Source organism: Podarcis muralis, chromosome 1 (assembly GCF_964188315.1).
Source record: "Podarcis muralis chromosome 1, rPodMur119.hap1.1, whole genome shotgun sequence".
NCBI lineage: Eukaryota > Metazoa > Chordata > Lepidosauria > Squamata > Lacertidae > Podarcis > Podarcis muralis.
In genome coordinates this window covers 61991782-62019301 of record NC_135655.1, presented here as the reverse complement: position 1 = coordinate 62019301, position 27520 = coordinate 61991782, and the positions used below count along the sequence as shown (strand labels likewise).

The following is a 27520-nucleotide window of genomic DNA, read 5'->3' as shown; positions in this document are numbered from 1 at the left end:
AACAATGTGCACATTGTAAAGGGTGGGGGGCAGGGGAGGAATCCAACTCTGTCAGGGGACGTACGCACAGATACCTGCTTCTGCATATATCTTGCCCTTGCTCTCTTGGTATTCAGTGCTGCAGTGTCTGAGTCTGCTGTTTGCTTGAACTCTAGACAGTGCTTTTTAACAGAATGGCTTATTCATCTTTATAAGGTACAACTGGCACATCAGTGCAACAAATAAACAGGTAACACTTCTTTGCTGTAATGGGCCATCACTCTTAATAAATTCACTGGGGGTAATGAAAGAAATAATTTCAAATAATGAGGAGAACACCCCAGAAGCACTGAACCAGGCAAAATTTCCATTTAAATACAAAAGGAATGCAATCTTTCACTAAAATTCAATATCGGGTCCTGAAAGTGATCTTATTTGCATTGGTATGAGATGCAATCTACATATCATTAAAATCTTTTCCAAACCCGTATTGACTTTTAAAAGGCTACATTGCACCCATAGATATTATTGCTCTCTGCATTGCATTTCATACATTATTGCTCATTGCACCGTATGTTTACTTGTAGACTTTATTTCATAGAATGATTCAGGTATGAATGAATGAATTCAGTTTAACCACAAGGTCATAACCATCATTTATATATAAAGAAAACAAAACATAAGAGACCAAAACATGCAATACTGGATGTATTGAAAATAAATAGGACCAAGATAATTGAAATGTGTAAATGGTAACCATAACAACATACTGCATTAATGATTTAACAAAATTAACTCTTGTTTCATTTGCACTGCTGAAAACTGGGCTACAAAATTTCATTATTTGTTTAGAAAGAAATGCAATGTTCTGTTTCACAAAAAACTTAGAAACCTTATGCAGCAAATGGGACATAGATGTTCTTTGGAACATACTCAATTAATTGTCTTGAGCCTTTGCCACTGAGGCTGCAATTCTGCAGACATTTATAAGGGAGTAACCATGAATGTCTTATTGAATTCAACTGAACTTGCTCCCAAGTAGACAGGGTTAGTCCCATTGAACTCTGCTAGGCTTACCTCTGAGCAGACAAACAGAATTTTACTGTTAGTTCTATTCAGTTATTTTTAATAGGAGCGCCATTTTTTAAAAGAATAAGAAATTACAGAGAGCTGATGAGAAAAAAGTATTGGCAGATTTATTTATTATATTACATGGTTTAATGATTCTGTTGTATGTACTATGGTCTCCCTTTTGTAGACTAATAATTAATATTGTTAAATCTTTACCACAAATAGGGGGCTTTATCTCTCCACAGACAATGGGGCAACAGAATGAAATGCTGTGGGGAGGAATCATGAGGGTTGCCTCACTTTGTCTAATGTTAGGGCCAGCCCTGGCTGTGCCTTCCATCTTAATGGGAGAGCCACTCACAGTATTAGTTTTAACACTGGGGAGGATGGGTGTTCCCAGTGGGAAAGGGGCACTCTGTCTGTCCCTCTGTCTTCCCAAAGATATATTTCTTTGCTTTCAGGCAGTGGAAGTAGGAAATGACACTTCTTGAACGCCCTCAAAGGATTTGTACACGTTTGCTTGCACCAAGCCCCATGCCCTTTTGGAGCAAATTTAGGGGTGAATGAGTTTGCAATGCCATAGAATACAGGGCAAAAAAATATTAAAAGCCCTGCTAGGTTCACAAAGCTATATGCATGCTTCTCTTGATCAAGGTCTGTATTCTCAGGTATCTTGAATAGACAGCAGCGTAAATGAAACAACACACATTAAATTAACTTATAAACAAGATGATTAGGGTGGTTTTTTGGTAAACAGAGCAATAACAGAGTTAACATTTAAAATTAAATTAAAATTAAAATTAAAAATTCTCATCAAATCCCTCTTCCCAGCTTTCCCACCTGAATATTTAATGTATCAGTATTCCCACCTTTGCCAACCACCGTGGTCGAATCTTGTAAAGTACAGCTATTTTAGTCAAATTTGCAGTGAAAGTACAAGTTTTTCTTCATTTATTTATTTTTACATTCATGGCTCACTCTTCCTCCCAAAGCAGCCCAGGGCAACAAAAACTGCATATATATATATTTCATTTTTAAAAGGAAGTTAACATTTTAATAATGACATGCAAATGAGTACAAAAGGACACATGATGGAAAATGGTTGCATAATGTATGTGAGTGGAATATGTTCCTGGTGTAAAACATTCAGTATAAGAGGCTACTAATGTCAAATTAGGGATACGGGTGGCGCTGTGGTCTAAACCACTGAGCCTCTTGGGCTTGCCGATCAGAAGGTCGGCGGTTTGAATCCCCACAACGGGGTGACCTCCCGTTGCTCGGTCCCAGCTCCTGCCAACCTAGCAGTTCGAAAGCACACCAAAGAAGTACAAGTAGATAAATAAGTACTGCTCCAGCAGGAAGTAAACAGCGTTTCCATGCACTGCTCTGGTTTCAGGGGTCCCTTACCTTTTTAAAAAATGTCAAATTAGTCACTTTTAAGTCACTTCTCACACTTGTGTTTTAAAGTCAGGGTGCAATTTTTGCAAGTAGGATTTGTGTTACATATACAAATATCAGATGAGAATACCAATATTCACAACTTGAAGGGAAGACCTTCCTAAACTCACTGACTAGAAATATAGTAAGAAAATAAGAAACAGCCCTGTGAGGGCAGAGGGTTGGTCCTGTTAGATATAAAAGGAAAGAACCACAAGCATAGGCAACTCTTTACTGCCTCCCAAGATATCACAAGGAAAGCCCAATCGCCCATGCAGACTGATTTCACTAGTTTATGGCCAAAGTAATAAGATGGTTGTATGGAACACACATTCCAGATCAGCTGTAGTGAGCAGTAGGCTTCCATCATCCCCAAAAGCTGGTGGACATCTTTTCACTTGGTAAACAGTTCATGAATGTTGCCACAACAGTTAAGTCACATGAACTGGCCGTAAGATGAAACAAGGGTACCTGGATTCTCTGGTGAGAAAGTGGTGGAAGGTTGGTTTCAAATTTGGTTGGCTTCTTTATGGTTAAGCCAATTTGGATTATCACTTCACAACAGTGTGTACAGGTTCACCTCAGGGCCAGGCTATCCACACAACCACCAGCCATTTTTGTCAAGATAAATTTGACACCACAAGATGCGGTAAGGACTTAACTTCATGGTGGGTAGGACTATCATTGGCTACTTAGGTATGATTACTATATGATTCCTCCAAGATCAGAGACCTTGTGCCCCTGAATAGTAGCTTCTGGGGATTATGAGCAGGAGAGTGATATTAGGCTAATGTTCTGTTTGTGGGTTTTCCATAGACATCTGGTTGGCCATGGTGACTGCAAAATACTGGACTAAATAGGCCTTTGGTCTGATTCAGCAGGGCTTTTCTTATGTTCTAAAGAATGCTTCAGAAGTATTTATGCAAATGTGCCAAACAGATTAATAGACTAAAACCTGTATGATTAACCAACCTTCTTTAATTGATCACTCAGTGTTTACCTCTTACTTTTCCTTGACTGAGTGTAATATTGCCTCAATCCTTTTCTCCACAGATTTTTTTCTTTTTTAAATGAATGTGAAAGCTTAAAATTCAGAAAGAGTAGCTTGAATATTTCAAAGGGGGCCAGGCCCCATGTGGCTGTGGCTCTGGAACTGAGAAAGGTCAAGGAGAATTTCATCTGACTGTGATTATCCTTTGGGAGTTCTGCTTCACACTGAGAATCAAGAGCTTTATAGAGCAATGTTAACAAAAAGAAGCCACCAGCACACTTAGGCATTGTGATTTCATTATCTGTAAATTTGCCACCACACAGCTCCATTGGAAACAAACTAAACCATAATCAAGGTAAGTAATAGTTGTTAATACAACAGGGATACATCTCCACGTCTGGATGTTTGGGATGGATGGGGGAAACCCTATTACAATTCACATACCATACAAAGCAAACTATATTTTTATGTATCTATGCATGTATTTGTAATGTATTTGATGCAAAGCAGGCACGTGCATGACCGAGGAGAGGAGATAAGCAGTTGTAAATTTACACAATAAAATATTTCAGGGTGTTGCTATTGAATATTCAGATCTGGAGAATGCTTTATCTAATGATGTCTTGGGCTAATTGAGAAACAGACATCCAGGAAGGCTGCAGAGTTCAAACCACCAGTAAGATGATTTCCAGAATGAAAGGAATGGTACTCACCTCAAAATTATGTAACCATTCATGAGAATTATGTAACCTGCAACCATACACAAGAATTTCACCTAACGTTTCCTGTGCCTTTGATCATTTTTGAATGCAATATCTTTTCTCATTAATCGATGGAAAATAGAGAGCACACACACAAAGAGAATTTTTCAGCACAGCACTAAACTCCATGCTTTGTGTACAGAAAAAGGATCTTAGGCAGCAAAACTAAGAAAGATGGTGGGTTGGATCCTGAGAGCCAAGGGCAGAAGGAAGCTGGTTGAAGAAGTCTTTTGCATCCTCTCCTTCCCCTGTTGAGCTTTCTGGAGAGTTGAGGCTCCCTTTTGAATGGTGTGGGAAGGGGAGGGGGCTGCTGGGGGAGGGATGAACTGGCCAAAATTGGATGGAGACATATTGCATGAGTGCTGCTCTGTTCACACCCACTGTTTCCTCCCAATTTTGGGGGTCCCTGGGGAGGCTTTTCTGTGAGCATAGAGGGCTTCAGGTAGGTGTGTGTGTGTGTGTGTGTGTGTGTGTGTGTGTGTGTGTACAGGAAAGTAATTTGCAAGATTCTGCGCCATTCTCAGGATCTGACTCCATGATAGTGTTAAAATAGAGGGTTCCCAAAAGCTCTTTCAGAGTCTTGGATGCCACTAACTTTTTGTAAGAATAATCACACCCCGCATTTTCTTTCTTTCTTTTTTAAAGCAACACCACCACATACACAAACAATCAGCCAAGGTCTACTGCTTCCATTAACTTGATTAAGGTCCTCTGTAATAAATTTACAACTGCTAGGATGGATTGGTTTTAAGCAGGGTGACTATTTGGCAAAATGAAAAGCTACATATCACCCACCAACCTGCCCATGGTTTTGCTCCTCCAGTCAGTGTAATAACATTTTTTCCTGTAAGAATAGCAGAAATAATCTGAGAACAGTCGCATACAAAGGAGAAGGAAGCAGACTTAGGAAACAGACCATAGTGTTTTGTCACAAGCAGCTTTACAGAATAAAGGTGCAACAAATCACAGTTCTAAAGGCAATCAAATATCTTTAAAACCATTAACTTGGAAAACCTTGGCTAAGATTATAGTACATGACGATAGTATAGTTAGCTACTTTAAAGATTTAACATGCACTAAGAAGTTACAGCTTCAGAAAGCCCAGAGACTATAGATCTTTCCCCATTCATTTGCACACTGATTTCTTAATGTTATTGTCATTATATCAGCTGATATTTTGCACACAACTGTGGACAGCAGATGGCTGTATGAAGGAACTGGAAATGATTGCTTTTCTATTTCAATATTTTTTTGCTACCCTTAAATGACTACAGTAATGCCTGAGTTTGGTTTTTTTTTTTTAAAAAGTCATGCAATTATCTCCGCAATTTTCACTGAGGATATATATATAGAGAGAGGGGGGGAGGGGGAGAGAGAGAGAGAAAGCTATTCATGAGGCACACTGTAAACACAAACTGCATAGTTTCTTTGTAATATTGGAATTCCGCCTTATACTAATATATATATATATATATATATATATATATAACCCCCACTGATGCTGCTACTTAGCTGGAAGGATGGACAAAGTCTAGCAGAATTCAAATCATAGATTTTATTTAGACCAAATCACACTTGAAAATAAGCACTTACAAAAATGACAGATGGATTTCATCCAATATGCTTTTCATAGAATAAACTGATTGGAATTAATGACTAACTTCAGTCAATTAATCGAAGTCGGTCTACTCTGAGTACAACCAAGTTGGATAGCCTAATGTGTATTTTTAATTTAATTATGTTTTAACTGGGGGCTTTTAAAACTTTTTATTTTATGAGATTTTATACAGTTTTGCTGTGGTATTGATTATTATGCCGATCAGTTATTTTCTATTTGGATTTCATTGCTTGCTACCTTATGTGGGGTGTTTTTTTTTAAAAAAATCTAAAGATGGAATATAAATGTAACAGACAGAGGGCTCTCATCTAACTTGAACTCTGTGGTCAGACTAGCTGCCAGTGAAGACTGATGCCCTAGTCTGTGAGACCCATCTCTGCACAGCAGAGCTGAGAAGGGGGGTTTTGTACATTGGGAAGGAAGAGACAGTACTACCTCTTCCTATCTTTCTTTTTGTCATCCTATGAGCCATTTATCAGCCAAGAACAGCAACTCAATCGTGCAACACTCTTCCCCAGAAATAAGCAGCTTTAATGGCAAGTGAAGCAAGGCAGACCATCTCTTCTTGACAAATAACATCTGCTCAGTTTAATTTAATCTGTATCCCAGTTCCCATCCTTCCTACAGAGAGTTCTCCAGTTTAGCTTGCAAAAGGCACTTGCATCTGTGCCATTTCCTGGCTTGGTCCATTGGACCAGGCTATCAAATTAGAGATAAGGAGATGGGCGAGGGCAACTAGCAATTCAGGTGGCCTGCAGCTGTCTGAACAATCTCAAGATGACTTGGAAACCTGTTGCTTCTCAGCTCTGGTCCTGAATGAACTTCTTTCCTATCCCTGCTGGTGTAATGGGCATGGAATCTGTCACCCCGGTGGTGTAGAAAGAGGTGTGTAGTGGATGCAGTCTGCCCTGGGTGTCATCATTGAGGGGGGTGACAAAATGGCAAAAATATGAGTTTAAAATAAAGAATGGGGGGTAGGCCCTCATGAAACTTTTAAATTCAGTCAACAAACACAACAAAATGCGGCTGGCACTGGGCGCCACACTGCAGGGGCCAGCACTTACTGTGGGGTCTGCAGCCTGCCTGAGCCACACGTCTCTCCTGGGAGTGATGTGGTGGCTTGGGTGGCTGCAGGTTCTACGCTGCCTGAAACAGAGCGTGGGGCTTTCATCTTCCCACCACCTCTCAGCCACCCTACAGCTGAGGGGGAGGTGGCGGAGAGGCTTTGCACAGTGCACCCTGACCTGGTTTGCCCTGCCCCCATGGGGACTCACTCTGCTCCCAGGTGCAGGGCGCCTGCACAACCCCAGGCACCCGAGCGGTTAGCTATGCCGTTGTGTCACACACAGTATTTTCCTTCTCAGACCCTATACTGATGTGAAGAAGGAGCAGAAGAAGCCATTCTGCAGGCACAACCACCGTGTCACACTGTTATCTTCACCTCCTGGCAATGTCCACACAGCTGTCTGATGTGGGGAGGCCTTCGTGTGTAGCGTTCTATATGTGTAAGCTGCTGTATGGTTTTGAATTCTGAGTGCACAGGGAATTCAGATCGCATAGAAGTCCATCTGCATAGGCCCTCATTCTTCAGCTGCTCAAGGCATGGATGTTAAGGAGTTGGGCCAGGAAATCAGGTGTGGGGCCAGCAGCATAGCTTCAGCCCCTTCTCATGAATAGGATAATGCTGGTCTGAATCATGGTTGCACAGATATAGTCACCAAAGGCTTTTGATGCACAAAGGTGGGAATAGCAGAAGGTTGGAAGAAAATAGGAGGGGGGGAAAGGAGGAAGGAAGAAGAAGAAGCAGAAGAAGGCAACTGTAGCAAGAGCAAGGAGGAAGAATCAGAAGTAGCAGGAAGTCATTGTTCTAAACTGATTTAAATGCAACATTTTTATATTGTTGTAATGTGCCTTGGAATCTTATGGTGGACAGGTTGGAAATCCATTAGCCCAAACAAACAAATCTCCCTACAGTTCAAAACATGGGCTAATAGTCTCTTTGACGCAAAGGCAACAAGTCGTTGTATTGTGAATGTCTCATTTTCCATATGTAAGAAGAAAAATAGCTACGTGATGGGAAATTCTCAGATAACACCATAGCACGGTCTTCATTTTGACTGCTGTCCTTAGGGGTGTTCAGATCACCCCCTCCGTGCAGACATCTAAGATGTGAAAGGGACGGTAGACCATGCCTGATAGCCTTGTTCCTGACATCCTGCACCCTGAGGGCAGCACTTCCAATGACCGTGCATCCAGGCTGACATTTGAAGGTGGATTGGGATTCTTGACTGTGTACAGGAGCCGACATGGATGCATCCTCCCAGGAGGTCAGAGCGGTGCACAGTTTCAAAACACCCTGGGAGAAAGACTAATCCAAGGTCACACAGTGAGTTGTACAAGCTCTTAAGCGCGGACAGCTTTTAAAGCATAAAAGCTGCTGGATTAGTCACCAAAGTGTTACTTTTTGTGCTCTTCCATATGCATGAAACAGCTCACATTGTACAAAAAGTTCCTCATAGATCAAAGCAGGAAAGACTTCTAAGAGCAAGCCCTGCATTCAGACACTTTCATTGTGAGTTTCCTTGTTTTACTTTTGTTCCCATTCTCCCATTGCTGAAGTAAATATGATAAAAATACCAAATTGTTTACAGGATTGCTGACGACCATTGTAGTCACTTGCTGAAAATGATTTGCTGTCTTTTTTGAACTGATGGCTCATTTTCTGACAATTGGTCTAATCCATAACCCATTCAGTTCTGGAAGAATCACACTGAGTTTAATACTACTGCTCAGGAGTAAATGGGCTCTGGACTGCAGCCAATCTGCTTGAGTCAGCAGCTATAACTATCCTGCTTTGCTCCCTAGGGATTAAACTGGATTAAATGGGAGCAGGGGAAGCAGTTTGGGTTATTTAACTTTCAGAAGCTTGTAGCTAAAGAGAGTTTTGCATGTGATGATCCTAGAGGGCCGAATGAAAACGTGTCATCTTCCTTATTCGTCTGGTAGTGCAAAGTCATCAGATCCAAGGCGGAAACTTGAATTCAAGTTGTGCAGGCTTTATGTGAATCTATAATCATTGCAAGTGACAGAGGAATGTGGAAAACAGTCAGTTTGGCTTCTATTTCCTCTGCTGATTGTCACATCTGGATAATAGGAACAGCATTTCTAGTAGCCCTCACACAGCCTATGCCTTCAATAGGTGTAATGGGGGTTTCCATCGTGGAGGAGGGAGTCCTCTGCCAATTCTAGCTCCCTCCTAGAATGCAGATAATGGATTCCTTAGTGTTTGATTTGTTGCCATAATAGGTAGGGCCTATTTTCTGTGGACATGGAAGGATAGAGATGGAAGCAGAAAGTGGTGACTCGCTTTTGGTGCTGACCAGCTTGTTGAAGCTCTAACATGTTGCAGATTCACAACCCCACTGGGGTCCTTAACTTTGAAGAAGAGGCATATGTGTAAACAGCTGTACACTGGAGTAACTTTAAGAACTGGTGCCTGAACTTGGTTTTACACTTCCTCTTTGTTTCCTTTTGTGTTGTGTTTTTCGGAGGTTCTAAGCCCGAGTGCAGGAAAGCCTTTTTGACCGAACAGCAGAGTAGATAAATAAGTACTTAGGGCCCTTTCTCATTGTCGCCAAATTCACAGCCTCTGAAGACGGGGCATGGTTAACAATCTTATCAGTTTTGAGATGTGTGTGGCCAGTGTTGCATGATTTCCTTACACACACACAAACACACAGTGTAAGCATGGGGAAGAATGTCTGTACACCTTGTTTAGTATTAATTCCTACTGAAATTCATGGGAATTAAATTAGCCACGACAAACAACTAGACTAGCGCTATCTTGCAATGCAATCAATACTTCACCCAGTTTTTAAAAAATGGTGGACTGAGATCTTTCCATGTGTCTGAAAACTTGGAGTATTCAAAGACTGGTCACCTATCCCAGCCACACACAAAGTTTCATTATGTCAGTTATCAGAACAAATAATGATCTGAATCCACCTCTAGAGATCTAACAGTAGAAAGACTCTATTCCTAAAACTATTGATGCCCTTGCAAATATTAATTAATATTTCATTTATGTTCCATCTTTTCTCCAAGGAGCTCAAGATTCTTTCTCCCTCCCTCTATTTTATCCTCAGAACAATCTTATGAGATAGGCTGACAGACAGTGACAGGCCCAATGTCACTCAGTGAGCTTCATAGCAGTGCAGATTAGAACCCCGGTCTACCAGATTTTAGTCCAACACTCTAACCATTGCCACACCTTCTCTGAGTTAATAAAATAACTGTGATCACTGTAACTTTGCATGCAGTTGTATCGCATATTTCTAGAAAACAACCATATATTCAAGAAAACTTATGGAAGCACGACCGTAATTTTTTAAAAAAAAAATCTAGGAAAGCATATTTCATTAATACATGCATTAAAAAAAATGGTTAAGTAAATTTTTTAAAAAATGAAATATTTCATATTACCGGAAAGGCATCCTGATGCTCATTCTTTCAGCGTATTTGCACAATGTATCCCAAGGACAATGAATTTTAACAAACATAATATCATGGTTTGTAACAGCTGGCTGAAAAAGTAACCAAATAGAATTGATTAATGTTCTAAATCCAGGTGGGCACTGACTTTTGTGTCAAACTTGGCCTTTAAGTTTGATCCCTGTGGTTATGGAAATTTCAGCTTGTCATGCACTGCAGCTGGGACTAAACACAGCTGTCTGAAAGGAAGAGGTCAGCTGTCTTATCTAAGCCATCTTCAAGGATGAGGCCATTAGTGTCTTGAGAACAAGGCTCACCTGTGGAAGGACTACGGCCAGCCCTCTCTTATTGTAGGCAGATGTAACATATGAGCCGGACCCCTTCCAGAAATTCCTTTTGCAGTGCTTATGTCCTCCTGCCCCCCACTGAATGTCTCTGCATGCTTCTATGGGTTCTTAGCAATCCACTGTTCCACAGAAGTGGTTTTGACGTCATGTGGAAGCTCAAATATAATGCGGATCTTAATGTGGAACTGAAAACAGAATAAACTGCCGTGCGAACACAGCCTCAGATGGCACTAAAGATGTGGTTCTTCTATTCAGAAAAAGTCTCTGCAGAAAGGTGGAAAATGTAACATACCTCTCTTTCTAACATCAGTCCTTCTGCCCGAAGGTTCTTTTCAAAAGTGCTCCGTTTCTCTATTTGTAGACTGGACTTTTTATAGACCAAAATGTAATCAATACGTTTTTTGCCATCCTTGAAGAAGAGACCTGATGTTGCTAGGGCGCTCATGTCATTCTGAAAGAAAAATAAAGACAAAAAGTGGGGATGGGTGGGGGTGGGGGGATATTTAAACACAGTATCATAGTCCAGAAGATTTTTCTTAAGGAATGCTATGGGCATGGATGAGTGACATGAGAAATTCACTTTGCCCAGATGGTAAAATTAAGCCCTGATGGCCAAACCTAGAAGACTTTTTTTAAAGAATCCTGTAGACAAAAACACACACAAATTTATGGAATTTTGAGTGGGCACTGAAAACTCACAGAAAAAGGGGGTACTTTTATGGCATGATATAACTGTAGAGTTCAAAGGGCATTTGGGAGTTATTTGGTCCCAATCCCCACTCAATGCAGGATTTGCGATGCAGGGTGCAACCACAGTATCACTGATGGATTTTGACAATGGTGTAAACAAAGTAAAACCAAATAGACTGTTCTGGCAGTGAGAGCTGGGAGAGAACTCACAGAAGACAGATGGGCTTTTTAGGGAATTGTCCAATAATTTTTAAAATTATTCTTACTATTACTATTACAAGTACGATTTTTTTTTCTAAAAAGGTTTGCTGCAGCTCATTATGAAATGAACAAAAGAATGCTAAATATGTTTACTCTGAAATAAATCTAACTGAGTTCCATGGTACTTACTCCTTTGTAAGTGTGCATAAGCTTGCAGCCCCATTTGTCTTTTGCATAGTGATACATATCCATTTCTGTTTTAACTAACAAGGCTCAGTGGCTGGAACAGTTTAGGTAGTAGCAGAAGGCAGTCACTCCTCATTACTATTACAGAATAGAGCTGCCAAATATATTTAATAGCCCATGATGTCTCTTAATATATGCAAGTTCCTAGCAATAGGTCTATATTTTATGCCTAAGTGCATATCATGTAACAGTCTGGTCTCTACGCCATGCTCTCTAAAAGCTTATGAAACCAAAAGTCACAGTGCAGTCCAAGAATTGTCAAATATAAAGACTAGAAACACTAATATTAGTACTAGCTGCTGATCAGGCTATGGGCACTGCAGTCCTAAGCATGTAAATTCCATTGGAAATTAACTCAGTGGGCCTTAACTCTTTGGCAAGTGTGCATAGAGCAACCACCTCGATTTTACATTTCTTGCCTACCCATTTTTAACTGTACATTACATCTCTTGCCCTAAACAATGAAACAACTCTTTGGTTTCTAAAAAAACCCATGTATCTAGAGGTGCTTGAAAAACACAGTTTGAAGAAGCTGAATGTTAGAAGATTTAGGACAGATGAAAGAAAGTACTTTATGCAGTGCAGAGCCAAATATTGGAGCTCGTTCCCCATGGAGGCAGTGATGGCCACCAACTTGGATGGTTGGTGGTTTGGACAAATTCATGGAGGAGAGGGCTTACGATTGCTACCAGACATGATGGCTGAGTTCTACCTCCACAGTTGGAGACAGCAATGTTTCTGAATACCAGCTGCTGGTATTCAGAGAGAGAAGAGGGCTCTTGTGCTGATGTTCTGCTCCCTGGTTTCCCACAGGCATCTGGTTGGCCACTGTGAGAACAGAATGCTGGACTAGATAGGCCTGAACCAGCAGGCTATTCGTATGTTCTTAAGGTCTTTGTGAATTTCTGTACAAACTTGACTTGAGCCACACCTTCCAGACGAATGTTGCAAATGGAAACATAGAAGAAGAGTTTGGATTTGATATTCCGCCTTTCACTCCCTTTTCATGAGTCTCAAAGTGGCTAACATTCTCCTTTCCCTTCCTCCCCCACAACAAACACTCTGTGAGGTGAGTGGGGCTGAGAGACTTCAAAGAAGTGTGACTGGCCCAAGGTCACCCAGCAGCTGCATGTGGAGGAGCGGAGACGCGAACCCGGTTCCCCAGATTACAAGACTACCACTCTTAACCACTATACCACACTGGTTATTATTCATAGTTATTATTCAACATAGTTATTATTCAGATAAAAAAATCAAGAAACATGCATATTGAATTGAGTGGGAATAAGTTTACATATACACATTTTATAGAAAAACTGCATCCAGAAGTACGTCTTTCAATTTCATGCATACTTCTTTCCATTGCAGATTAATGTGAAAATATGCCCATGCAGAATTAGTTGTGTTTGTTACGCTCAGTTTTAGTGTTTATACTATTTTGGTACGTCGCTTTAGGTCATTCCTCCTCCTCCTCCTCCTCCTCCTCCTTCTTCCACTACTACTACTACTACTACTAATAACAATAATGTTCACATGTTTCCAAGCTCTTCAGAAATATTCACTGCCCTTTGTATGAGGTATTAACAACAGCAAGTCACTGCAACTCTGTAGGGAAAATCACATACAGTGTTTGGAATATATCAAGGACGGGCAAGGACACTGATTCAGCACCCATCGTATACAGCTGCTGCTGATATAACTCCTATAAAGCTTTACTGCAAATTCAGTTGGCCTTTGCACAGTAAAACATCAGGGAGCTATAAGCACCACTAATAAATAAATCCTCTTTCTTAAAACAGTGTCTGGCCTACAAATAAAGGAGAAGGGGGTTAGTGGCTCTCTCTCTTTTGCTTCAAACTTCATTTATATATTTCATATTAACTGCAATGTTGATGATACTGAGGTATATTCTACCTTAGCAGTCTGAAGTGAACAGCAGATTAGGAATTCATTGCACTTTTAAAACAGATTGCTATCTTGTTTCTTGATACCAGTAAGCTTTTTAAATATATACCTATCAGTATAACATGCATCAATAGCTAAGGATTGTATCCGTCCTCCATAAACAAAGAGTGCAGTAGAGCTCTTTAACAGCACACCCTCCATTGTTTCTCCGATGAAAAGGGGGAAATCCTATTCAACAACAACAATTTTCCTGTTTATATACCCTGCTCATCTGACTGGGTTGGCCCAGCCACTTTGGGTGGCTTCCAACATATATAAAAACATAATCAAACATTAAACATTAAAAAAACCCACCTCCCTATATAGGGCTGCCTTCAGATGGCTTGAGGGTTGGATAACGCCACACCCTCCAACATTTCTCCAATGAAAACAGGGAGGTCTTACCATACCTTCCAACATTTCACTGTTGAAAATAGGGACATCCTAAGGAAAGACGGGACATTCTAGGATCAAATCAGAAACTAGGATGGCTTCTGTAAATCTGAGACTGTCCCTGGAAAATTAGGACACTTTAAGGGACTGTAACAGTGAGTGTGGATGAAATATGGTAAAATTGTTTGTTTCAGAAAGTGCTTCACCCAGAGCTATGTGTTTGGATTAGAGCAAGGCCAAAACTAAGCAAACAAGTGGGACTGCTACTAAAATGTTTACTGCTTATGGTGACAGCCAGTTATGCCATCTTGTATGATACTTCATTCATTATAGTTCATTATAGAAAGGTGATGTTATTGGGAATGGTACTATATCACCTGTATCAAGATCTACACTCAGGGAATGATTTTGCTGTTAGCATATAGGATGCATCCTTAAATGTGCATCAGTTGTAACTCTAAGGCTAGTCAGTGGTTCCTGCCCCCTGCTTTTCCTCATCTCCCTCTTATGGTCCCACTTTTCAGTTGTACTCCAATTGAACTATATCATATGGAACAATAAAATTTATTGAGCAACGTGGTGCATCAGTCCCCCCCAAGGCTCCCATTAATAGCTAGCAATAAAAATAGTCATAATCTAAATGGAAAAGTATTCAAATGAGTTCAGTGAGAGGGATTTAAAAACAAGCTGAACTTTATGACTGCCATTTTAAACACACTAATTAGGATGTGAACCAGAAGCATCACATCCAGTGGGGCAGACCCACTGTGTTAGCTTCCCAGCAGCAAGGTTGCTACCACTTACTGGGAAGCAGAGGAGCAAGGCAATGCAAAGGTTGGCAAAGTGTGGCCACACCAGTGAGTGTGGCAGATTGGCCTGTAAAGTTTAAGCTTCATTTATTTGCCCAGAGATATGAATCAACATGTGATTCTTAAAGTAGCCTCATTTTCAGTGGTATCGTTCTCAAACGCTGACCACTGAATTGATGGGCGGTAGAGGTACACTAAATTAAGTCATGTGATGGTTTTGTAAGTCACATTTATGTACAGTGGTACCTCGGGTTACATACGCTTCAGGTTACATATGCTTCAGGTTACAGACTCCACTAACCCAGAAATAGTACCTCGGGTTAAGAACTTTACCTCAGGATGAGAACAGAAATCGTGTGGCGGCGGCATGGCAGCAGTGGGAGGCCCCATTAGCTAAAATGGTGCTTCAGGTTAAGAACAGTTTCAGGTTAAGAACGGACCTCCGGAACGAATTAAGTACTTAACCCGAGGTACCACTGTACTGCATAGTATCTTTGTAGATCTCTTTAGTCCCTCCGATGCATTGTAAGGCGTTTCTTTGCAGTACAGAAAATTTTAATTTGATTGGGTTAGAGGTTATTTGGAACAGAAGACCATGACAGCCTCAAATAGCACAGCTGTCAACTCTTTCTCACAGCGAACCACCTCTGTTATGCGAACCTCTTCTTCTTCTATCTTTTTCTTTTTGTAAATTTCCTTCTTTTCATTCTTAAAGATGCCCTTCTCCAGCATTGTACCACACATCTCTCCCCCACCCTTTTAAGTGCATCATAATATACACTATTCTTGCAACCCAGTTATTCCTGGCTGTTAGTTGAGGGTGAGATATTGTATGGCTGATGCTGAATCAAGGTAGCACAAGTGTTACATTAAGGGGAAAGCAATGTATTTAGTCATTGGGAAAGGCCTTTATTTGGCTTCCAAAATGTCAACACTGCAGAACACTTGCTAACAAAAGGTATTGAATATAGTAAAATGTACACACCACCTGAACTAGCATGACATTTGCAGAATTCCTATTCTTTTTGTAAGAGGTAAGAGCAATATCATTGCTGTTATAAAAATCAATCCTTTTTTGTTCCACACTCCTGACTGAACATTAATCCTAATAGAAAAGTTACATCCAATGCATAGTAAAAGAATGAAAGAAAAAATGACCAATATATCAAAGGTCCACTTCGTAGATAAGATTCCTACAGCTTTGATATGCCTTTGGCTCTTTATTGATCAAGTGGACTTTCTTGGATATGCTTCATGTCAGATAGGGAGGAAAAATAGCAAGTGGCAGGGTGGTTGCAGCATTAGAATAGAATAGAATAGAATAGATTCTTTATTGTCATTACACAAGTGCAACATTGCACAAGTGCAACGAAATTGGATGCCATCCCTTAAAAACAACAAAAGCAAAACAACAACAACAACCAAACAAACCACATTCCAGCCACACCCACACCAACACCCATCAAACTCCCAGGTCACACTATCGAGTTACAGCATTCAAAAAGGCCACAGCTCTTGGATAGAAACTGTTTTTCAGTCTATTTGTCCTTGACTTGATGTTTCTATATCTCCTGCCAGAAGGCAGTAGTGCAAACAGACTGTGTCCCGGGTGAGATGAATCCTGCAGGATGTTGTTTGCTTTCCTAAGACAACGGGAACCGTACAGTTCTTCCAAAGATGGGAGAGGATGACCAATAATCCTTTGGGCTGTGGTTATGACCTTCTGGAGCACCTTCCTCTCCCTAGCTGTACAACTGGAGAACCAAGCACAAATACAGTATGTAAGAATGCTCTCTATGGAGCCTCGGTAGAAGGACACCAGCAGTCTCTCACTCAGATTGTTCTTCTTCAAAAGTCTGAGGAAATAAATTCTCTGCTGGGCCTTCTTCACCAGAGCAGTGGTATTTGCGCTCCAAGTCATGCCCTGATCAATAGTTACTCCCAAAAACCTGAATTCCGCCACCCTCTCCACCCGTTCCCCGTTGATATACAAGGGCTGAATGTCCGCCTTTTTTTTCCTGTAATCCACCACCAATTCCTTGGTCTTAGCCGTATTAAGAGCCAGATTGTTCTCTCCACACCAAACACAGAGCCGCTCCACCTCGTCCCGATAGGCGGACTCATCCCCTCCTGAAATGAGCCCTACCACCGTAGTGTCATCAGCAAACTTGATGATTTTGTTGCTGGAATAGATGGCTGTACAGTCATACGTATAGAGAGCATAGAGCAGGGGACTCAACACACAACCCTGTGGTGAGCCGGTGTTAAGGCTAAGGGCTGTGGACATATGTGACCCTACTCTAACCCTCTAACCCTAACCCAACATAGAAGACCTATGTTGCTGAGGTTCTCTTTATTATAACTTATTGATCGAAATACCAGCATTCCTGTTATATGTGATAATGAACTCAATAACAGAATCTGCAACTGGTGTTCTCAGATAGCCTTTTAGCCTGTACTACCATGTAATCAAATGCAACATTAAATCCATTTTCCTGGTATATTTTAGCTATGCTAAGACATCACTGGTTGGACAGCAGCCAGGCAAGTAATTTGTAAGTTTCATGCAAGGCACTAATTTGAAACAAAGGATGGACAGATATTGCCACCTGGGCGATTAATCAAAGTCTCTACAAACTGACTTCAGACTTCGCACTGCTGTCTGCAGTGTCCCAGACTGAAGGCGATATTCTAAATCATGCTTAATTTCTAAATCCATAGGTACAGGACCCTCTGGCCTAACTAATCCCGAGTTGCTGAAAACAGATGTGTGGCATACTGCTTGTCATGGCTCAGCAATGAGATGAATAAATATGTTAATCTTTGGTAGACCATCAATTTAGGAGGAAAATCATATAGAGCATGGTGTCAAAAGAGTTGTTTAGGAATATGTTTGCCTGTCATGCTTCAGGATCTGATCCCGTGTTTTGTGAGTGTTTTCTGCAGAACAATGGATGATTGGTGAATTGATTTGGTACTAAGGAAACCTCTGCAGCCTCTAGCTCAGTGGTTCTCAAACTTTTATCTGGGCCACACTTTCAAAATAAAAAATTGCTTGTGCTGCATCAAATGTATTATTTATAAATACATTGAAAAACAACTAGGATAGTCCTCAGAATCACTTTATACTCCTGCTTTCATTTTGAAAAGATATCTGCAAATAAATGTGTTTATACTATACTATAATCTTTAAATGTTTCTTGAATCTTCCCACCAAACTTGCTATTTTCTCCTGCCACGCCAGAGAAAGAGACAGATAGATATAGATACATTCTGCCCATATTCTCTTCATTCTCATTACTTTACTTGTTTCAGGAGCTGAGCATTTCTGCTTTATGATGCTGATTGCAGTTTTTTATTCAGTTCATGGGTCATTTAGAACTAGGAGACTGGCAAGTAGTGAATTTTCTAATCTATTCTTTGCACATGACAGCAAACTATGCCATTTTACTATACTAATGATAAAATGGACTGTGAATCTTGGAAACATTTGAGCACGGGCTGAACAAAGATCACCCTCAAAACCATGTACTATTTATCTTTGAACTTGGTCTTGGAAAAAGGTCCATATTCTGATTACGACAAGACCATGAGGCAATATTCCACACATTTATCTCAATATTTGGTATACTTACAAGGCAAATACCTAACATACTGCAAATCTAAAAGTGTTGCTATGTAATTGGCAAGGGTATGCATCAACTCTGGGTAAGTTGGAGTGATTTGGGAAAGGTCCTCGTATTCCTAAGTCAGATTGAACCATTAATAAGGTGTATTGAGTCTGATCAGGTGCTCTTTAACCTTCTGAAAAGCTCAAAAGCTCCTGTTCAAAAAGTGCACAAAAAATGCACACAAAATTGTACCCCCCCGAAACAAAATGAAGCTGACTTGGAAAATTCCCAGAGCTTAATAGATGAGGGAGTTTTTTTTGTCTTGATGGACAGGTCTAGCTTTTATTCACAGTGAATTATTTTCCCATGGTAAACAATCCCCAGATACGGTGTGGTGAGGGACTGAAAACGGTTTTCCATTTAATCTATGCCTTCTTCTGTTTTCTCTATTGCATCCCTCCAGATCCACAGAGGGAGCAGAAGCCCACCCTCTGTCAATGATCCTTTGGGTAACAATTTATGTGTGACATTTTCACCTCTTTATACCTATGCATGTCAATGGAGAGTGCTTTCTCTCCCAGAGAGAAGACTCTGAATCTCCAAAATCTGTGGGAGGTGATGGAAGCCCACTACTGACCAAGAATCCTAAAGAGGTCCTTGGTGGAAAGTGACATGTCCCACACCCAAGTGTTTCTGGGGAAACCATGCTCTTCCCCCCAGAATCTAATTCGGTCACGAATAACTAGACTGGCTCTGAAACAGATTGGGCTGCTTTCAAAAGCTGCAGGTACAAGTCAGCACTTGGGGCTGGCGCACCTGCCTGGTAATTGACAAAGGTATGGGTCTAGCAAATGTTTCAAATTTATCTTTTTGAGAAAGAGAGAAAAGAGATCAAGCCTCCTGCTGCAATTGTCACAGCTGTTGCACAACTATTGAGGGCAATGGAGCCAACTCCAGGCTAGTATTTTAAATTCTAATATCCAGACTATTGGCAACATGGTGCCTGACATATGTTGATGGACTACAACTCCCATCATCCCTGATCATTGGCCATGCTGGCTGGTATTGAATGGGAGTTTTAGCCTATCATCATCTGCACAGCACCAAATTGGCTGTATCAGTAACTTTAAAGTTCATCAAGTAATTGTAAAGCTCATCTTCTGCAGAACATTTGTAAACACTGGATTCAAGGGGGTGACATATGTTTTCCTTGAAGTCCTATAATAAAATACCATGTAGCTATCCAGCTGATTATAACTTTATCTCTGCCTTTCTTTCTCTTTCACCTCTTTTGTGGCACCAAACCACAATGCTCTCTGCTGTTATCTTAAATTGCTTCCAAAAGAACGGGCATTTTCAGCTGTAAATCTCAAATTCCCAGTTAATTCACTATTGACTTTGCTTCAGTAAGGCTTGTTACCTTGGAAATAGGATAATGCCTCATGCTAGTTGTATTAGTGTGAAGCTATGCTGAAAAATTCTGGCAAAAAGCACAGAGGTCTTGAGTACCACACGTAGCAAGTGGAGCATAGCTATATGGTGGTACTATACTTTGTCAAGTGCTGGATGCTGTTTTAGCATATGACACTGACAAAACAACTAGAAGTGACAAGATGGAACCATCTGTCTGCTTGTTAAGACTCACCATTATATATAAATCAATGCACATTTTCCGGGCTAGATTTTCAGCATATGATAAACTGTAGATAAAGTCCAAAATATTCTTGAACTGTGGTTTGAATAGAGTGTTTCCCCCCCTTTTTCTAGGTTAACACCTGTTACCAAGTTCACTAGAACTGAGTGTAAGATTCTAATCTCCCACAGAGAAACATTTCTTTTATAATAAATATCCAGACAGCTTCATAAAATGCAGAGCAGGAAACATGATTGAAAATCTGACTCATTTGATCAAATGAACAAACAACAACAATTCTATTATTTGTACCCCTCCCTTTTGACGGGGCTGCCCCAGCCACTCTGAGTGCCTTCCAGCATATGTAAAAACTTCACCATCTTTACTTCAGTTACCATATTACTCCTTGTTTCAGACACTACCCTCTCCGTAATACAGTTGAGCTTTGCCTGGTCATTTGTAATGTTAACCGCTTCTCTTGTACTAGAAAACTATTTGACCCCGAGGATGCCTAAAAATGAATTGCAAACAAAAAATGATGGCTCACTGCATGATGAACAAACTTTGCATAATCTTGGGTAGGCAATGAGAAAAACAAAAAGCCGGCAAACCATGCAACACAACTCTGTGCTAGCAAACCAGTAAGTCTTTTCTCAAATTACACAAGGTGCAGTCCTTCAGTTTCTCTGAAGTCAATGCGGACACCCACGGAGAATTTAAAGGAGCGAGATTATAGTTACATTGACCCTTAAATTGCCAGTGTTAATACAGTTACTTAGACAATATTTCAGAGTTGTTTTTGATCAGACGTTTAAACAGAGATGCAAATCATATTCAACAGAGAAGTTACTCAGCTGCCGAACAAGCAGCAGCTCAGATACTACATTTCCCTTTAACTAGGAATTATCTTGCCCTAAAACAGAAACACTAAATTATGTATGTTACCTTTTTGTCCATGCTTGAAAGTGAGAGAGCAGCATTTGAAGGTAGAAGGTCTTCGTCAGTGTAGCCTTTTCCATGGAGCTGCTTCTCTGTAGCCTTCATAAAGATTTCAGAATGCTGGAGAGAGCCTCTCACTGCTACAACTTTATAGAACTGTTGCTGTCTCAACCTTCTTGGTAATGTGAAATTGCTCCAGCGGGATTCATAAAAAGAACCCCTCGGAGGTTTCTTAAATTTGAGCACATAGTTCTATTATACAATGAGTGTCCAAAGACAACCCATTATTATCTTAAGTCATCATGCCCCCAGGCTTTCCTCGGGTAGGCTTGATTCACCACCTTGATATTCACTCACACATTACTTAATATTGGAAACAGAAAGGAGCTTGATTCAACAGTCCACACTGAGGCAACGTTCCCAGTGGTTTGTGTAGGAGTTTTGCTTTGTCAAAAAGGAAAAGGAAAAAAAGAACCCTGCGTGACCAAACTCTAAATGCAATATTCACTCATCATCAGCACCAATATTTAAAGAACCACAAGACTCAAAGCCTTTCTGCATAGATTTTGATATCCTTCCCTGAAACAGTGAACATTTCATTTTCCACAATGCCGTTTAAAGCCTTGTATCAGCTTCATAGTTACACGGCGATTTATAACTTGTCCACGGTACCTTAAACCCATTAGCATAGTCATTTGCTTCAACAAGATCTGTTTTATTTTAATAGGGTTCTTACTAACCATTCTGAAAGTAATTTGCTACTAATGTACTTTAATATGCTTTTGAATCAATTATTAAAGCAGTTTGATCTACTGATCATTTAAGCAATAGCTATAAAATATCCACACACAAAGAGAGAGAGAGAAAAAATAATATTGTCAAGCACTTTTAACTGGTGAGCGTGTTCTCCTTAGGCTACTCTGTGCTCACTCTGCTTTGAAGGAAAGTTGAAAAGTGGAGAACTATGGGGAAAGCAACCTTTCGGAATGTGGGTAGTCTCATTTTTAGGACCACACTAGCTGAGATGCAAACCAAGTGTTCTCCCCATCCACAGAATAAAACCAACATCCTAAATGAAAGAGCCCAGCTAAAGATAATGGTTAGTAGAAGATGGTGGCAGCTTTGTGGGCTTGGAATAGCATGACAGGGTACAGTAGTGCACAGGTTATAACACCCTATAAACAGATGTAGAGAGTTTTGCAAGTCCAGGCTCCTTATTTTGGTGATTATGAACTTATTTTGACTTCTTGCCATTTTCATAGAATGGAACCAGTAGGGATGATAGAATGGTTCCAGCACGTGTGGAAAGTTGGGTCAGCTTACTGCCTTCAGAGTATACCAATGATTTATTTCTGGGTTGGAGGAGGAGTCAACTTTCATACGCAGCTTGAAATGATTGATGCCTTTAATTGTGATTGGGGGGGGGGAGATTTGAATACAGTGCACCTGCAACTAATGCTCACGTTACATACATGGATGGGGAAACATAGAGAATTGGAAAGAGGGAGAAACCAGACATTCCCTCTTTGAGACTGGACATCTCTATGCAACAGTGAGGGCCCCAACATCAACCCAGGCTCTGGCCACAGTTGTAGTGCTAAACTAGATGGTCACTGGTTAGTTATAGCAAGGGAATTATTTTGTTTCTGTATCTTTTTTTACATGAGAAGTCTATCATGTTAAAGCTAAACCTCAAAAACCAGATTTGGGCTTCTGAAGAAAGATAGACTATCACTAGGATGGCTAAAGTCAGATACTCTGAAAATCAGGCCACTTAAAACAGGAATCTCCAGCCCATCATGCCTCTGAATTTAGTCCCTGTTATCATAGTAGGCTAAATCCCCTTCCCTCTTGCCATTTCACCTTTGTCAGATAGCTTTTTTTGGCAGTCCAACCTCTTTCCATAGGAGGAACTGAAGGTGCTACTTCAGCCAGTATGGAAGTGGGTCTGGTTGGCAAAACAGGAACAGAGTGCATAACCAGTCCACTCATTTATTTTAGTAAATTATTTTAATTGCTGAGGTTCAAATCTGGTGATGAGGGTCCCTGGAGATTTACCAGTGTGCATGTTTAACAATGGCTCTGAAAAACAGACCATTAAAATACCTGCACATTTTCAAAATTGCCTGGTTGTTTAAATAAAAATTGCAAAAGTCCTGATTAAAGAACAAGTGATAAATACATGAATAGCTGATGTCCCATATTCAGCTAGATCATCAACCAATGATAATGTCATTAACAGAAATTTGCAAGTGAAAACCGTACAAGCCCACTGATAATTGCATTTCAAGGCTATGACAAAGGAACATATTCTAGCTATTCTGCTCAGAGAAACATTAGTCTTAGTAATTCAGCTCTGAAAGCAAACTGATTAACAACAGGGTTCAGGACGTGATCAGTTCCTACACTGGTTTGACTTTCCAAAAGCAAAACGTAGGAGTCTTTGAAGCTCAAATGAAACAATTTTGCTTCTGTTCCACTGATGGGATAACATGATATCAGGTTTTTTTGGCCAGCTAGCTGCTCTATTAAGTCTAGCATTATGTCCATAAGTAGAAGTAAAAATACTGGTAGTAAACCACTTTGTTCATAGATATAAACACAAGTGGACAGACATGGACACAATACCCACATTCTGTCTTGATCTTGTCAAAGACAACTCTCTTTTTTATTTGAGCCTAGAAAGCACACCTCTTTCATTTGTAATATCTCCAGCACCCAAGTCTGTGACTGCCTGAACACAAGAAACCCCATCCTGCTTCTCAATACTCCAGAACTGCACACCTTCTCTCCACCCCCCTCCTTTGAGCTCTTCCACTCCCTTCTCTAAATTCATGAGGTGCTTGCTTGTATTTTCCTAGATCCTGGGATCATCATTCGTTCTTCTGCATTCAGCCTAAGCTTGAATCTACCCTATGCTCTTCTTAAGGCAACTATTAAGTATTTACACTTCCACATTTCTAATATGTTCCTTTGTTTTTCTGTGAACTTTGCCTTTAAAGAGATTTTTTGTAGAAGAATCAACAAGCAAAAAGGAGTGCTCTATTGTGGAGCCCATACACTGCTATTCTTGGCTACTACCAACAAACAGTGGTTTTGGGGTAGATGTGGATGGGACAGATGAAGAGGCCTTTCTGTCAGTTTGCATTTCTTGGTACAGAAAGTATTGATCTGATGTGTAGAATTCTAATTAATTCAAGAGGGTTCTGGAAGCTTTTCTCTGTGAAAGAAACTGGTGCAAGCTGGAAATTTCTATCTGACACCTAAGTTTCTATTCTAGAAACAAGCAGAAGGTTCTTGGTGTTTGGGTTATTCCTTCAGAGAAGCTGAGTACAGCCGGCTTAAACTGGTTCTGTTATCTCTTTCTGTCAAGGTCAAGCTGACTATAATAATAAGGCCAGAAGGAGCCTGGGCTTCACTTTCTATCTCTTTTTCCTTCTGTTGTGGTGTTCTGTATAAAGTATGCTTAGTGTTAAGGTTGTAGTCTTATTATAAATTATTGTAAGGTAAAGTTAAGTCTGCTGCAACTGGATTTCTTAAGGACAGTGCCAATCCTGAATGTATTGGATCTGTGACCAAGTAGCAGGAAAGCTCTGCTGGATGAAATATTAATTGCCTCTGTTCTGGTTTGTTTGTTTGTTTTTTGTTTTTGTTTTTTGAAATCCTGCAACGTGTTTAATTTTTTTCCTACTAACTATACGTTGAAATCTGTTCTGGATCAATATGAGTAGAATTCACGACACTTTCCTGCCAAGGGTTGATGCACAGTTGATGTTGTGTGTTGCCAAGTGTTGATGCACAGGAAGGTATGCACAGTTTACACAACTGCTATGCAAGGCCAGAACAGAAACCCATAGAATTCTGTGCAAGCTGATGAAAGCAGGTTCTTTTGTTCCATCTTGGTCACTGGAATACTGACAGTGGATATTGATAAAAGCACCACTATACATGGGCAATTTTTATTAATAAGTAGGGACCAGGGAGGAGTGTTTCTCCCTTGCTCCATCTTTACATTTCCCCTTCAAAGTCTAGCCTGCAAGTATTCATTTCTGCACAACTCTTACATTCCTGAAGTATTGTAACATACACAAAAAACATGTTTTGTTTTTTTCTAAACTATGACAAACCGTCCAGCAATAATTTATGATTGATAGGTCTTGGGAAAGCAATTTTCCAATTTGTTCAAGTGAGTAATTTAACAACTGTGGCAGATAAATGAGAAGTGCACATGAAGTTAAACTTGTGGCATTCATCAAGTCGTGCCATTTCACTTTGAGTTCAGGATTCTACTCCCCATATTAACATTATTTATGGCTGCATTTTCAGATTGCATTTGGTGGTGATTGGTTTTCCATCAAAAGACTTTCCTCTCCCTGTGGTTCTCCTCTTAACTGGTTCCTTCTTCCTGTAATCCAATTTCAGATGCTGAACAATTTAGCATTAAAGTCACTTAGCTGACGTGACGACTCATATCCCGCTTAAACCAGTGGGTGTTGAAAGCATTCAAGGCACAGTGCGCTAGTTAATTTGAACATCTAAAGAAATGAGCAAAGTGAAAATGGACGATTGTAACCAGCCTCAGGAGACTAATGGAGAAAAGTTACTCAGTCTGACTCAAAAGAATAAGAATAAGAGATGAATAAGGTAAGAGATGAAGAACTTAATAGTGGTAAGAAACTTTTCTTACCAACTTTTATACCACTGTTAGTATTTCACATCAGAAAAATGTATAGTACTTTCTCTCCTCCTTTTAGAAATAGTAGGTGGTATTCAACTAACACATTCCATCAGCACAAGAATTTGAACTTGTTCACTCTAACTTCCCCTCTCCCTGTGTGTACCCTGCACCCTTCCCAAATCTGCTCCAGAGTGTTAAGGGAACCCCAGAACAGATTTAGGGGGTGTAAGGTGGTGGGGAGAGCTCCATTCACAAGCAGAAATCTTTGCGCCTATGGGACACATTAGTTAGATATCATTCCACTATTTCCTTTCTTATAATGCTCTAAAATGTTTAAATCACAATGTATGTTTTGGATTGACATCCTGAACCAGAATATGCACAGCATAACCCTATTTGGCCAATGTAACAAATCTAAACTGATCAAGAGAAGCTCCTTTTAGATTTCACAGAATTGCAGAGTTGGAAGGGACCTTGAGAGTCATCTAATCCACCCCCCTGCAATGCAGGAATCTCAACTAAAGCATCCATGGCAGATGGTCCTCCAACTTCTGCTTAAAAACCTCCACTTGAGAGTCAGTTAAGTATAGTAGTTAAGAGTGTCAGATGGATTTGGAAGCCTAGCAAAAATCTTACTTCAACCCTTAGGCAAGTTTACAGGGCTGCCAAATGAAATTCTTCTGAGCATGGAAAAAAAAGGGTACTCAGCCTTACCTTCTTGCTCTGCATATCTATCTCCTTGTTCACCACTTTGAGTTGCCCAGCTACACTGCTAAAATCAGCATGTTTTGGTGAGAAGTAGGGGAAACTCTTCTTTCCTCTCCTTGTGCACCACTGTTACACTTACACTTCTACCACTTGTGAGGTAAGTGAAAGAAGAGAAGTCTTTGAGGGATGACAGACTGCCTCAGAGGACAGTTGCTAGTGGGAAAGGGGGCTGTTAGGAATCGGCCAGTGCATTTCCCCAAATCCTTCAATTGGCTCAAAAATCATATTTTAGCTTTCCCAGTTCTTTGAAGACATATTCAGATAATTTCCAAGTAAATCCAATATGAGCTTGCCCATCTCTAGTAACCATGGATATTATTATTCCTAACAATGGATAAAGGTGTCCTGCAGTAAGGCAAGGCCCATGTAGGGGGGTAGGACAAGGTGAGGCAGGGGGCAGCCTAGATGCTAGGCAAGGCCTATGGGAACATAGAGCTCTGAATTTTCTTCAGCAAGGAACAAGAGGAAATTGAGACTATATATAGCAGTAGCAACAGGTGTGGTCTGATTGTTAGCAGTATCTGGACTGCAAGATGCCAAATAAAATAATAAACTAATAATAATAATAATAATAATAATAATAATAATAATAATAATAATAATAATATATTACTATTTATACCCTGCCCATCTGGCTGGGTTTCCCCAGCCACTCTGGGTGGCTTCCAACAAAAAATTAAAATACAATGGTCTGTTAAACATTAAAAGCTTCCCTAAACAGGGATGCCTTCAGATGTCTTCTAAAAGTCTGGTAGTTGTTTTTCTCTTTGACTCTGCTTAAAGGGCACCAGCCTTCTGCACTTATCTGCTACTGTGATGGAGCTGGGGAGCCTGAGGTCCACCTGGGGTTTCTCTTAGTCAGAGAATGGCAGTGGCTGTGCCACATCTTTGGGCTGGCCCTGCAGGTTCATCT

At 40.4% G+C, this 27520-nt stretch overlaps 1 protein-coding gene across 4 annotated transcripts in view; it reads right to left on the bottom strand.

The window, feature by feature from the left end:
• The window catches only part of ANO3 (anoctamin 3), a 233760-nt gene that overhangs the window by 58247 nt on the left and 147993 nt on the right, over positions 1-27520 (bottom strand). For 2 of the 4 annotated variants that reach the window (XM_077929690.1, XM_028729269.2), the window contains exons 5-7: positions 10988-11146; positions 10340-10440; positions 5039-5083 (exon numbers count right to left, since the gene is read on the bottom strand). In XM_077929690.1, the coding sequence (XP_077785816.1) occupies positions 5039-5083; positions 10340-10440; positions 10988-11146 (305 nt within the window). Of the gene's footprint in view, positions 1-5038; positions 5084-10339; positions 10441-10987; positions 11147-21167; positions 21279-27520 lie in introns of those variants that run through there. The other 2 variants (XM_077929714.1, XM_077929694.1) reach the window with 2 other exon arrangements.